The 14,625-nt window shown below is 39.4% G+C and overlaps 1 protein-coding gene across 1 annotated transcript; it reads right to left on the reverse strand.

The window, feature by feature from the left end:
- Positions 1-995: 995 nt before the first annotated feature.
- On the reverse strand, positions 996-5,892 carry LOC109464645 (calmodulin-alpha-like). Its single transcript, XM_019761656.1, has 6 exons — positions 5,851-5,892; positions 5,052-5,082; positions 3,154-3,297; positions 2,624-2,750; positions 1,327-1,442; positions 996-1,051 (listed from the first exon to the last, which is right to left on the reverse strand). The coding sequence occupies exons 1-6, from the start codon at positions 5,851-5,853 to the stop codon at positions 996-998; spliced, it is 477 nt and encodes a 158-aa protein (XP_019617215.1). The 5' UTR covers positions 5,854-5,892.
- Positions 5,893-14,625: the final 8,733 nt, after the last annotated feature.

The raw sequence follows: 14,625 nt of genomic DNA on the forward strand, positions 1-14,625 counted from the left end.
AACCACATCGTAGCTAGTAGTCATGGCTATTTATTACATTAAGGAACAAACAGTAATGTTAACCCTGCGTACATCATTGTTGCTGTTATTAATGTGCTACAGTAATTCAATGACGTCTAGTCGGATTATATTACGTCCTCGCAATGTAACTTGATAAGTATATATGTCTATGTCAAAGGCGTTAGTTCACCTTGTGCACAAAACAGACTACAGATGACTCCACAATTCAGACCAAAGAAAACAACAAACTTTCAAACAAAAATCCATTGCCTTATCTCTAAGATTAAACTGTATTTGTCATATAATATACAACCTCTAGTACTTAGTAGATGTAAGACGATTTCCTGATAGTTTCAACTTTAGCAACTCGTTATGTTATATTTTAAGACAGATGATTTGCATCTCAGCAATTGCCATATGGCATATGTGGCAAAATTATCTATTTCATAAACAGTAAGGTAACTTATGGATCCACGTACAAGTATGACTTCACAAATGTAGATATATGTTTGAAATTATCCAGCAAAATTTTCAATCAATGTACTTGTTACGAGTACCTCTCAAAATTTAATCTTTTTACATTCACGAAGGCCCCAACGTTCAGATCATCCAGCTCTTAGTGTATTAAGTGCGTATAAGCTATACTCATCGCATAATAGGCAATATATGTTGGATTAGTCGTGGCTTTTGCACGACTTGCACAAAATGTTGTGTTAAACAATGGTAGTTAATAAAATGCAAGTCAGGTAATGTTTACTTTTTAAAAGGTTAAGTCATATCATTTACAACCCTTGTCCAAAACTACCAGACTTGACTTTTATTTACTACCATTATGTGTACTGGTATTTACTACCACGCATTGGTATGTCCAACGATTCGTGCAGTGTTTAACCAATATGTTAGAGCAAAGTGCTTCGGTACTCTTCTCGTATCTCTGCTTGAATATCAAGTATATCCTAAAAGTTTTTACAGTTTTGAAAGAAGTTCGTATGGTCCTATTTCTTTTGCTGTAACTCTTCCCTCTCCATCGCCATCACCGATGAGATGAATTCTGTAGAGGAGGCAAAAATGTACTGAAAATGTCATCTAGAGCGAAATCATGATATGGCAATGCCAATAAATTGTTACTGTGATAAGTGTGCTGTGATAACATCGACTATTTTACAACTATTCTCTTTGTTCCGTCTGTATTAATTACTGTTTAATCATTAATTGATTGATTGACACTGCTCTTGGAAATACAGACTTCGAGGACCGTGCCTTGAAATGGGGTCTAGTTCAGGGTAGTTAGATGAGATTGATTGATGTTAACGCCATTTTCATTACCTTCATATGGTATCCTACCGTCACCATTTCTGTCGAAGTGCTGGAACATTTCATCTATGTCTTCTCTGGTGATGTCGTCACAAATGTCTGTCATCACATTTCTCAGTTCAGTCTTACTGTTGAAATAATCGCAAAGAAACAATCATTCAACTTGATAACGTATAATTCAATATCTTTAGCATCACTACGATTATGTAGCTACTTTAAACTGTAATTTTTAACACGGGAAATTTGAACTACCTAAATTTTCGACTGTACAAATCAAGTCTTCATCAAGGAATGAGAAATCCACCCCTTCTGTGACGTCATGTTGTGAGTTGGGAGCGTATGGTGCAGAAAGTCTGTGGCTTCCTCCGTCCTCTTTGAGGCATCGTTTAAAATTTTTGAGTAATTATAATTTCTTATAAATTTGTACTTGTTTAAACTTGCTTCATAATAACTTTTGCCATGCGCATTCACAGATGAGCTTTCAAGATGAACTTTCAGGGGCACCACGTTAGATTTAGATTTTTGTTTTTCAGTTAACTGATAATGGAAACGTTCTTGTGATCAAAATAGTTCAAATCCATGGTGACACCAACGTTCATCAAACTTGCCCTAGTCAGCGACAGTAATATCGTCCCCTACACGTGGGAAATCTCCACGAAACATCAATTTCGAGTGCATTGACTCATGGCAATCCCCTTTTGCCTTACTTACTTGGGACGGGAATAGTAAATTACCGTGTTGGTGTTTTCCCGCAATGCTCCAACGATAGTTTTATTATTATATTCATCATGTACAGTGTCAAATCATCGAGTCTTCAAAACGGCATATCCCTGGATGGAACTGGGTCAAAGCTACAGTCACGATGCATCTTTATATGAGATGGGTCCGTCTATAGGCACCCAAAGTGATTTCAGGGCTGTAAGACTGGGATTTCAAAGTCCGTTTTTTGTCATTCTTTAATGTAGTAAGTTAAATTAACCACATACCATGCTATACTGATACATGTGAGGCGAACATGGGGTGTCACGGTTGCTTGTTCCATATCGTAGGCTGGTTCTAGCTATGTAATTGATGGTATGAAAAATACCTCACGTGGCTTGTTTTTCAGATATTTTACGAAATGATGCCAAAAATGTGCTAAGAAATGGCAATGTATGACAGATTTTCCAGTCCAGAATATGTTGCATTGCTGCCCTGAAATTACATTGGATTCCTTTAGGATGTCATCTGTTGCAGGCAGTAACATCAAAAACACACATTTGCACATTTATTTCCAGAGTACTAAACTGTACGAATGTAAGGTAGGTACTCAATATATCCGTTGTTGTCGGCGTCAAAAGCTCTAAACGCTGCCCTCAGTTCGTCTTCTCTCTCCGTGTCACTTTGACGTTTGGCCATCACGTGCAGGAAGTCCACAAAATTGATCGCTCCTTCACCTGACGGTAGAGAGTCAATATTAGATAGTAGCAATCTACTCGTGAAATTCCGCTTGAACCATGAAAGAAAAGGATATCAGAGGACAGCTTACCGTTTTCCTGCAACGTTGTTTCAACAAAGTTGTTTACAGTATTTCTGCATTTTTTAATTATGCGGGTTTTTTTTACAGAATCAGTAATGTCTCTCACATGTTTACGTTCGATGTCTGTCAGACACCTTCCTCAGAGCAAGAGGGTCCATAAAAGGGCAATAATACTCCTTTGAAGGTCATTGAACTCCTTCAGGGGTAACTTTAGAACAAGTTTAAAGACAGTTCCTATATCAAAGAACGACATAGCCGTGTCTAATGGATAGGGTTCCAGTGGGAATCTGAGTGTGTGTATAAAGACCACTATTAGGTACCGTCAGGGTCAACGTCGTTTGAGATATCCTCCATCTCATTCTCGGTAGGGTTCTGTCCCAGGGACCGCATGAGTGTACCCAGCTCCTTGATGGTTATGGTGCCATCGTTGTCACGGTCCACGGCACAAAAAGCTTCTCTCAACTCTGTTGGGACGTCAAAAACGGTAGAGAGTTACGTTTACAACTATGTACATAGTAGGAAACATACCAATGTTAGTAACCCAATGCGCTTGCAATATAATAATAAGAACGGTTTATTTGACATTTCTCTCACATATGTCACACTTGCAGTCCTAAGACTGAATTATGGTGACAGTACATACATACATTATCACAAACTTGTACAATTATTACTAAACGTTAAAAGTTATAATTATACAACAAATTTATAAAAGTTACGGATTGAATATAAAGATAAATATAATGGATTGAAAACGTATTAAATCCAGGCTGATTACGATAATACATGTACCAACGATAACAGTACTAAAACCGACTTTCAAACGTTGATCTTTTTTTCAGCGGCCACCGAGAAGGCTTTGACTGAGTTGGAAGGCAGCTTGAAGTCTAAATCCCTCCTGCTTTAAAATTGCAACATGATGTTGCCCAATACTAGTTACCATGGTGATAGACTGTCTGGTTCAGGTCATTGACCGTATTAGTTTGGAGAAGAAGAAGAGGAGGAAACAGAGCAAAACAATATGTTTTCCCGCCGTAAACATAATAAAGAAATCAAGAATGACTTATCATTAGATTAGATGCGGTTTTTATTCATACGGCGTAATCTAGTTAATACAATTTCACGCAGCTATGATTTGTCGGGATATTCGATAAGTTATGATCTTTATGATCACAATTATTGTCACAGCTTCTTAGTCAAATCACGGAAAAGCTAGCAAGCAGAACGGCAAAATCACCTCGCTAACAGAAAACAAACATCAAATTCATAAGCCATTATACGTCTAACCAATATTTTTAAGGCTCTTTATGTGAAGTTAATATGGACCTTCTTATGCAAGTAGCCACCATCTCATATCTGCGATGCTTACGTTATGGGTGGTACGCATGGCCTTTCAAATAAAACTGTACATCATCATGTCATGCTTAAAATTCCAAATCACGTAAAAGCATACAGCAGCTTCGGGGTACATAAATACATGACAACATAACAATTCCGGATTATTATAGCTATAAAAACAATACTTAGTCTTTGACAAAAAAAATATATTTTATTTGATCCAAATTTGGCTGGGAAAGTTTATACTTAAATATAATTGCAAGGTAATGCAATTTCAGGACGATACAATACTGGATGAGAAGGTCTGTCTAATTTGGTATTTTGGACCATTCTTGGCACATTTTTGTCATTATTTAATTCCTTAACCGTTTGAAATTCTCCAAATACCACCAAGCTACGCGAGGAGTTTCTTCTGTTTTGGTAAGAAACAACGATTTAAATATCTAGCAATTGCCTACAATATGCGGAACAAGCAATTTCCGTCGGCGACATCACAATTTTGCCTCACAAATATCAGTAAAATATATGATATTGTTGATGCAATTTACTGCATTAAAACAACGAGCAAAAATTGGCTTTGAACATAATTCAATTGGATGATTGGTCTATTGGTTGGATTTAGTAATTACTTGGTGACACGAAAACAGAAGCAGTGAGATGATCTTTTATGCGTTTAAGTGGCTTTTAAAGAAAGCGAGGAATATGATGTCAATGTTTACCATTTAGATCTTGTGCGAAAGGGCAATCACAATTTCCGCTCGGTAGATATTCATAAACCGAAAATAAGCACTTAAAGTCACTTGGAATCAATTTCAAATGCACGTATTGATTTTTTATTTATCTCAGTGGCACGTTGAATTAAGGTTATTGGTGTACTTACCGACAATTTGGTCTTCTGTCAGTTTCTCGGCCTTGAAGGGAAAGTAAACATCAGATGTAGTTAGGATAAGTTAAATGTTTATGGAGCTTGTTCCTTATTTTTGCTTTCATTATGACATGCATGACGAATTCTGTGACATAAACCTACACTGTTGAAGATGCAGGCTTTTTAAGGACAGCTGAATAATACGGAAGTTCCGTAAATAATTTCATAAGGTTGATAAATGGTTAATTGGATTTTCTTATCCATAGTCACTCATTCAACAAGACATGACGTTTCGATGACAGTCTGTCATCTTCACCAGGACGGTGAGATTAAATATAGGATATGAATTTTCTTTACTATTCATCAATAAGTCACACATTCACAACCTTTCCTGGAAATTAGGACCCGACTTGGCTGACGTTCGGGGGGCAGTCTGACCGAATTCCCCTCTTTTATTACGTATGGAAACTAATTTGAGTTAAATTTGAATCATATTTGACCCAAGAATAAACACCGAGCACTGCTAATGTACTCTTCAGTCGTTGGCTTGAATTCTACTGACATACAACCGAATATATACCTCCCCCCCCAAAAAAAACACCAATATTTGAAAAAGTTTGAAACATTTGACTGACGCAGCCGAATAATAGCCCACCCAGCTCTTAACCATATTTGGGGACAATCGGCTAGTGTTCAGGAGACCAAATTCGTGAATGTGTGACCGAGCCTATATTGAACGATCTTGATACTAAACGTGTTGATACGACTGTGTTGTAGTAGTTAGAGATAGTGAGATAAAAACAAGATTACTTACCATGTCTCAGCACTTATAAGGAAGTGATGTCTTCATGGTGCTGAACGATTTTCACTCCCCTGGTAAAAAAAATGAACACTAGAGCTAAATAAAGACGTCAAAGTATAAAAGATACGAGAATATGAATATGGCAACTTGTTCTCGACAATGTATGGCACTAAATCAACAATACTACAAAACTAAACTAGATATAACTACAAAATAATATCGATAGCAATATAGTCATGTATATGTGATTTGGTCTCAAATATCATGCTACCGTTATTGGATCATTATTCTTTACTTCACACAAAAGGCTAAACTTGGAACTTTGACTTGTATACAATACTACAGCATGGCGTGATTCCAATTTACTGTGTAAAAGAAAGAGTCTATCCGTCAAACGCCCTGTCAGACATGCAGAGCTGCGGTAAAAGTCATGGCTTAACACATCAGGTACAGGAAATGATCGATGCTCAGGAATTGAAAGTTAGTAAGTCATGAAGACGTAGTGTTATTCGGTCAGAGTCAAGGAACATTTGCTCTGACGTACTCTAGCCCCTGGTCCGGTTTGTCATGGCAAGACTTATTATCAAATAAAAGACTCAACTTTCTCTGCCAAAACTACATTGAATTGGGACTTACCCTAGATTTTAGGCTGACTCTCCGTCAACCTTGTTCACGGAATGGACCTGCCTACTTTTAAAACGTGACATCAGAGATACATGACCGTACGTAGTAGCGGGTCATACATGCCAGAGACGGGGGGCGACACAGGTTATCTGGCATGCATGGCCCGATACTACGATCACGTGTCTCTGACACGAAAATTTGTGGTAAGTCCCAATTCATTATAGTGTTGGCAGTTGTATTTTATAATGAATTGGACCAGCACAGATTAACTTTTATGCTAAGGCTTTTTATGTTTTTCATGGATCGTGCCAATGGTATCTATTAGTAATATATTCTAAATTCTCACATCAAGTACTCAACTTAACACGCTTGCAACAGTAGCCATGGTATGATAGCAGAAGCAGAAATTGTTCTCCCAACACAACATGTATGATGATGGTTGAATAGAGCAAATTCGATTGAAAAAAAACAAACCCACAAACCTTTATGTGAAGCCAACGCTTGTCCCTATAAGAGGCACCGCCGGACGACAAAAACACCTCTGTTTTGAAACGAATGCTTGTGTAATTGGCACCGGTTTTAACGGCTTCGTATCTAATTGTGAGCTCGTTTACGGTTCCTTGTACGTGTAGTAATCCTTGTATTACCCGTACCTGCTAGCACAGCTTCGGGTTCTGATTACAATTTAGAAATGTATTGCCAAAGTGGGAACAATAAAAGTCCTATGATACTGGGGGAAATCTTGAGCGAACGTACCTAGGGTGTTGTTATACCCCTTATTCATTGCAAACAGTCGTTACTCATTCCTTTGCTTCTACCCTACATGATAAAGCCTTAACGAGTATGGTAATATAATGGTCACTTCCTGGCAAAAGCAATAAAGTTTAGTACCTGGTAGTGTGTGTTGGTGTGGGAGAAATACCCGTCACTAAACTAGTCAAGGCAAAAGCATAATTAAATCTGCAGAGGTCGTGTGTTCATGCGCATGTTTCAAAGGTTCGTATATGTTTCCAAAATCCATGTCTATGAATTGTTTATTTCAAAGGACATTGTCGCATATATACATGGGAGCAAGAACGGCTAAATTGCATCGGCACAATATAATACATTGAAATAGAGACAGATTTACAAATAAAAATCCATGCAGTAAATGCCATTATATCAAATAAAATATAGAAGATTGTTACCGTAACGGCCATATAAAAACCTTGTCAACGTAGCTATCAAGGCTATTTGTCAGGCGAAACATATAGTCAAGGCCAATGTAATATAAAGTTTCATATCAATCAATAGTTCGTGCTTATAAACCTGCAGTTCTCCTGCAGTCTCTTCGTGTACGAAAAGAAGTGGATGCTACCTGAAACATCTTACCGTTTCCAAAATCATATCCAGTTGCTTCAGTAACTGTTTTTGGCGTATCTTATTACCTAGATGTCTAACCTCCATCGACGTAAAGTTTCATTACATTTCGATATCATGTATGGTAAAGCACTGTTCATGTGATGTACAGTTTGCCATATTATATTGAGTTTGTTTAATGATCGAGTTATACAGGTATACGGCCACTATTGTTTCCTCTAGTAGGCGGCAATAGATGATGGAACTGCCCGAAACAGACAAGTGAGTTAGCACATGCTTGCCCCCTCCCCATAAGTACAAGGCCAGAAAAGTGTATATGATTAACAATTCACATAGTATCCTCACCATTACCCGATGCTTTCTAAATGTTGTTAAACTTGCTCGTTATATCGAGGCAGATTCCTTGCCAAGCATAGGCAGCCACATGTACCAGCGTTAATGAGAGAGACAGGCGGACACAGCAAGTGTGATTTTGATTGTGCATGTACATTTGCGTTGGTAAAATCTAAATAGGAAACGTATAAGTAACCTAAGAGTCGCCAGTAAAATAGCAATTATCTATTTGACAATCGCCTAGGCCTTTGTCATCTCCTAGCTCAACTAGTAAATGAATCAAAAGCAACACGTTCCATGGCAGAACGCACTTCTCAAAAGCCATTACTGTGAGATGATTTGCACTACCGCTGACCTTACTCTTAATGCAATTCACATAGTATCCTCACCATTACCCAATGGCAATGCTTTATAAATGTTGTTAAACTTGCTCGTTATCGAGCCAGATTCCTTGCCAAGCACAGGCGGCCACATGTACCAGCGTTAATGAGAGAGACAGGCGGACACAGCAAGTGTGATTTTGATGAGACGCTGTGCATGTACATTTGCGTTGGTAAAAGCTAAATAGGAAACGTATAAGTAACCCAAGAGTCGCCAGTAAAATAGCAATTATCCATTTGACGATCGCCTAGGCTTTTGTCATCTCCTAGCTCAACTAGTAAATGAATCAAAAACAACACGTTCCATGGCAGAACGCACTTCTCAAAAGCCATTACGGTTAGATGATTTGCACTACCGCTGACCTTACTCTTAATGCAATAAAACTGGATCTTCCGGATCAACCGCGAATACGCAGCATGAATAACGACTTGATATTTGACGACGGCGCGCCCGAATGCGTCAGAGGGTTCGGCAAGAGATCTGTCATAATTCACGGTACATATTCTGACAACGCCTTACCGGCTCAGCGATAATGTTTGTACAATCGAATTGAGGGTGGAGGAGAATAAATGTTTGGTTGCAACGTAAATGAATGTTGAAATGTTCAAAGAAACCGATTACTGCAACCTCACGAACTCCCTTATAGATGTTGCATTGGCAATGGGCTAAACAAAGGTCTTTTTCAACGTCGTACCAATTTTTATTTATGCATCAAAGTTCATAATCAAAATTTAGCTTTTAGTGACAAATCCAGATCTAACACCCGTGAGTTACCTTGCTTTACTTAAATTTACTGGTCCATGTATTTTAGGGGCACTGTCTACTGTGTGGCAGATGTTTCGGGACGGTTTCTCATTAAACAATCTCCAGTTTGAAAATAAAATCGGAGACCTTAGAAATCTAAGAAACCATGAATTTAACAACTTTAGTCACGACTTTTAGGAGGGGTTGAAAATTTCTAATCAAGAAGGGCTCATAGAACACTGCCGATGCAACGTAACACGTTTGCAATCTTCTTCTTTATTGCGCAAGGGAAAAACACCAGCTGTCAGCTTTCAGCTGTCAAGGAGGCCATGTAAAGAAAAACATCTGCAAAAACAGCGAACTTACCACATGAAGTGATTAATGACTTTCTCCCTCTGGGACAGACTAAAACCAACCAAATCAATTACACACACACACACAGCACAAACACGCACACACACACGCACGCAGACAGACACACACACGCGCGCGCACAAACACACACAGCACACACACACATACACAGGCACACACATACACGCAAACACACACAGAAACACACACACAAACGCATACATACATCACACACAGGCAAACACACACACACACACACAGCTCTCTTTCTCTCTCCCTCTCCCTGTCTCTTTCTCTCTCTCTCTCTCTCACTCACATACACGCGCGCGCGCGCACACACACACACACACAGACACACACACAGACACACACACACACACACACACACACACACACACACACTACAGGCATACCAAAAGCAATATTCTGACAAAAATGAGAAAAGAAAAAGAAAAAAGTATCCAGTTCGTTGGGGTGAAAGCTTTGTTATTCTGAATTACATATGCCGCAGACGAAACATAAAAGTGCACATAAAAGCTGATCAGTACTCACTTGCGGATACTAACAGTGCACATCGGCCTCTCCGGTGGATTCCACACCAAAGTACCAGCGTGCTTAACGGCATCAAGACCTCAACGCTAATGTAGACGTTCTGAAACCCTGACTTTGCGGGAGATGGGTTGATTTTCAAATCTCCCAACTTACGACCTTAATGTCTCAATCAAAGTTGTGTACGCACGCCACTTGCGCTGTTCCCGGGTTTATGTGAAGCACGTTTGAGCGTGGGCCGGGAGAGGTTCTCATCCATTAGGCACAAACGACAACGGTGACGAATATGTAATGTCTCCTTTGAATGCGCCTATCCCTACTGCGGCGAACTTTCTTCCATAAAAATGATGAAGGTTAAGTAAAAAGTGCCTGCTAAATGTGCATGTAGAAGCACCCGGAAGGCCTGAATGTTGCTAGGAACAGAACAAATCCACAAAGTTTTTGTCGATGTTCTTTGTGGATATAATACATGTACATCTTACATATTTCTTATAAGTTTGTCGGAAGAATCGTACGGTCGGATGGTGTTTGGCAAGGTCGGCTACTGTTCGGCTGCGTCAACCGAATGTTTCAAAATGCTTAGGGCAAATCTGGCCATGGTTACCTGGTGTTCGGGCACAGGTCACCGGTGTTTTGAGAGTCAAATTTGACTCAAATTTAACCCAAACCTGATTCGATTCAAATTGATAGGTAGGCGTGGCCTAATTCTGTTCCGACTACTACATAACTTTAAATTAGTCAAACTTGGTCTTCAAGACTTATACCTCTAAGTAACTGCGATATATCTAGATCACTACAAGAGAACCCTTCCCACCCCCAACTCTGACTGGAATTCCCTATAGAGTAGTGGTATATCAGAAGTTTGGCTTTTATTTTCATTTAAGCGGGTGAACCTGTCAAACGGGTTCAACTGATCTGAGTACAAGCGACATCTATGTGAAATATAGTATGCTCATTCGTGCCGCTTCAGTTTATACGTGGCCATGTGATGGATACATGTGCAAGGACCGGGTTATATAGTGTCATGCATACGTGGAGAGAAGTCAGGTTGAAATGATGCCTATCGTTTTGGGTATAGCATCAAAAATGTTTCAAGGTCCTATCCTGTTCCAACATTCTATTTAAACAGTATTATTTAAGAAATTAAAGATAATTCTGATGTTAACATGTAGTGCAATGTCGCTGCACATTTTCGTCATTTTTTTTTACCTTTTTCTTTTAAAATGGCCTACAAAAAAACTACACAAGGAGTCTCGTACTACATAATATACGAATGCACCTACTATATAATATATCAAAGACAGACTAGTACTAGTCCTTGTTGTTTGAGTAATTAAGATTTATTAGTTTTTATTCTATATTGGATCTAATTCTATACTCCTTTTTGTACTCTGTGCAATGTATAGTTGTTGCCATACATCATTTGTGCCTTGTGCAATTGTCGTGCAATGAAGTTCTTTTATGAACTGAATACAATATGCTGGTTAACTAGCCTCCATAGCATGCCCAAAACTGGGGGTTTTTGGGGTCTTCGTGGTCTTTGGGATCTTTTATGAGCTATTTTCTAATTGCACATAGACAACATAGCCGGCCTGGTTGAATTACCCCCGTTTTCTTCCTAGAACTGAGCTAATTAGAAAACAGCCGAATACCACCAAACCCCCAGTTCCATAAGCCTGCTACGGAGGCTTCTGGCTAACGCCCTCTTGGAAACGGTAGTGCGCACGGGAATGACAAGTGAGTCCCTCTCGCTGTTTTGACGCCGTGACCTGGGGAGAAGTGATACCACCCCCGGGCTGGTTCTAAAGGTGAGACGTCCCGCCTTTATAGTCATGACTTCACCTGAGGCCATCATACAGACATTGATGGGCATCAGTGTGACAGGGGACTTTAGGAAACATGCTGAGGCCTAGGGAAAAATTGTAGTGTTTCCCGTTTCCCGACCAACCCTAGAAAAACCTGCCGACCCTAGATTTTTTTTTTTGTGGTGGACACCTGCAAGGGACATAAAGCTGGTCAACGTTTTCTAGCTCCATGATCTGACACCTGAGTGATGAAACGTGGTACAATTGGTTTTCTAACAAAAGCTGGTGAACGTTTTCTAACTCCATGATCTGACACCTGAAGGATGAAAGATTGTACAATTGGTTTTCTAACATTGCCCTTTTAAAAAAAAGTGTCGCCATGCAAGTTTTACTTTGTTAAACTGTATTGTATAAGTTGGACCCCTATACAGATACCACTGAAATCAAAAACAAAAAGAAACAAAGAATCCCTACCCACCGACCCTAATACTTTCAGGACTGAAACTGTACAGGAAACAGAAAATTATTTTCCTAGGCCTGAGGAGACAGGCTTTGCTGAAGTCTCTGTCACACATAGAAATATAGCCTCCTAAACACTGTCGAACTCCGTCAACCATGGTAAGGAATAGGTCGGGAGCAAGGTCGGATGTGGTCAGCTGGTGTTCGGCGGGGCTGCGCTAGCCAAATATACGTTTCAAAATCGTATCAATCAACAGTTCGTGATGCATTTCTCCTGCAGTCTCTTACTCTTACTGTCACTGACGAAAGGTAGTGGATACCACTTGAAACGTCTGACCGTTTCCAAAATAGTATCCAATAGCTTGTCGATGAGTGATTGTTTTTTTTTTTTGCGTACGTTTTGAAATGATTAAAACATTCGGTTGTGGACGATCGTTTCGGCTTGAGTTGGGGACTGGTTGGCTGATGCTCGGGAGTACGACAGCAGTGGTCGGGGCATGGTTGTGAGTCAAAGTTGACTGAAATTCACTTCAGTTCTTACATAAATTTGGTCAGACTGTGCTCGAACTTCAGCTATCCTTGGTTGGTTGGCGGTCGGAAGAAGGTTCTGAATGTTTGACAAGGGCTTGGGAGGATTCTTTCATAAGTATGTATTAGCCCTTTAGAGTGTTAAGAAGGAAGCACTTAAAGTTTACAGATCACTCCATGTATAGAGATATGGATCTACGAATTCATTGATGTTAAAATTTATTGTGTAATAAAAGGGTGATACTACACTTAAGGGAGATGTTCTGCATAGTCTTTGCCTGCTTGATAAATCACCAGGACATTTGTAAAGCTAACCTTATCATATGTTTTAATCTTTAGGCCACAGCAAGTAATTTTATGGATGACATTAGCGCGCGCATTAATTTTCGCCTGATTTTAGAAAAAAAAAAACAAGAAATTTTGTTGCCTTCTGACAGTGGTCACAATGCCGAAAATGGGCAAAGATGTCTGTTGCCATGCCAGAAGGTGGATGGCAGATAACTATAAAGATAGGAGCGAGACAAGAAAAGGCTCTGATTTAATGTTTTGTTTCTTACTTTGATGTAGTGATATGTGATGCTGGCCGTGTGTATGTGATGTTTCCACTGAATAAAAACTTTTTTCCGCCCGCTCGCATTAGATTTGGAGTCTGTGGAGGATATCATCCATAAAATTTACTTGCTGTGGCCTTACGGGAAAAACGTAAATGTTGCTGCCTGGATGTATTCATCTGACAAGTGGGACCTATATGCAGAGAGATTGTATCATAAAAATAAAGCTATTTTTGCAAGTGATACATAGGATAATTCAGTTTGGACTTTGTACCCAATATACCACAGGACTTCTACGTAATCCACATTGCTGATTTCATATCTCCAAACTAGATTTCAATCCGAAAAGGGAGGATGGAAATGGAACAAGTTTACGGTATAACTCATAAGGTTGCAAACTATACCCTGACCCCCCAAGAGCAACTATAAATTGTCTAGCAAATAGAGTAGCTTGTAATGTCAATGTCTGGTGATCCCTGCGCCGATTTGCGAGACAAAAACACTTTTAACCTGCACCGGTTGAACTGTTCCATCACTTTTTTTCCCTGTAAGTTAGGATCAAATGGGCAGGGAAAGGCCATTTGCTACTTACCCGGGTATAGACTGGCGACACTGGTAATGGTCATATGGACGCCGGTGAGCCGCAGGTTACACAGTTTGGGTTGGCCTTTATGTCAAATCATATTCTATTCTGATCAAATTTGATGTTTAAATGCAGTTAATATGTCATCAATGTCAACATAATTTGTGGGTGTATACCAAACCAGATAACTTCAATTCTACCTTCTTTATACGATCTACTAAAGGCATCCAGTGCAGTTTTAAGACTAAGGATCTACTAAAGGCATCTTATCCATTTTTAAGCCTTAGTCTAGTTCTAGTCACTTCTCTACATACTGAGTGGAAACCACACTATCCTAATGTATATTGGCTCTCATGGAGCAAAATGTCTGATGGAAAATGATTACTGGAAGAGCCCTGGGCTGATTTTAGGGTACCTCCCAAAAGATGAAGTACTCATCTTGGGGCTGGCTTCTGCAGTTTTGAATATACAAAGTATTAAATACTAATCGAACTGTGCTAATGTGAAGCAATATGTG

The sequence above is a fragment of the Branchiostoma belcheri genome, unplaced genomic scaffold (assembly GCF_001625305.1).
Source record: "Branchiostoma belcheri isolate BF01 breed outbred unplaced genomic scaffold, Haploidv18h27 scaffold14, whole genome shotgun sequence".
Taxonomy (NCBI): domain Eukaryota; kingdom Metazoa; phylum Chordata; class Leptocardii; order Amphioxiformes; family Branchiostomatidae; genus Branchiostoma; species Branchiostoma belcheri.

Excerpts from the sequence above, each read along its gene's own strand:
- LOC109464645 (XM_019761656.1), bottom strand. Across the intron at positions 3,298-5,051 it reads GACAGAAGACCAAATTGTCG|AGTTGAGAGAAGCTTTTTGT; the intron begins GTAAGTACACCA and ends ACGTCCCAACAG. Across the intron at positions 2,751-3,153 it reads AAACGACGTTGACCCTGACG|GTGAAGGAGCGATCAATTTT; the intron begins GTACCTAATAGT and ends CTCTACCGTCAG.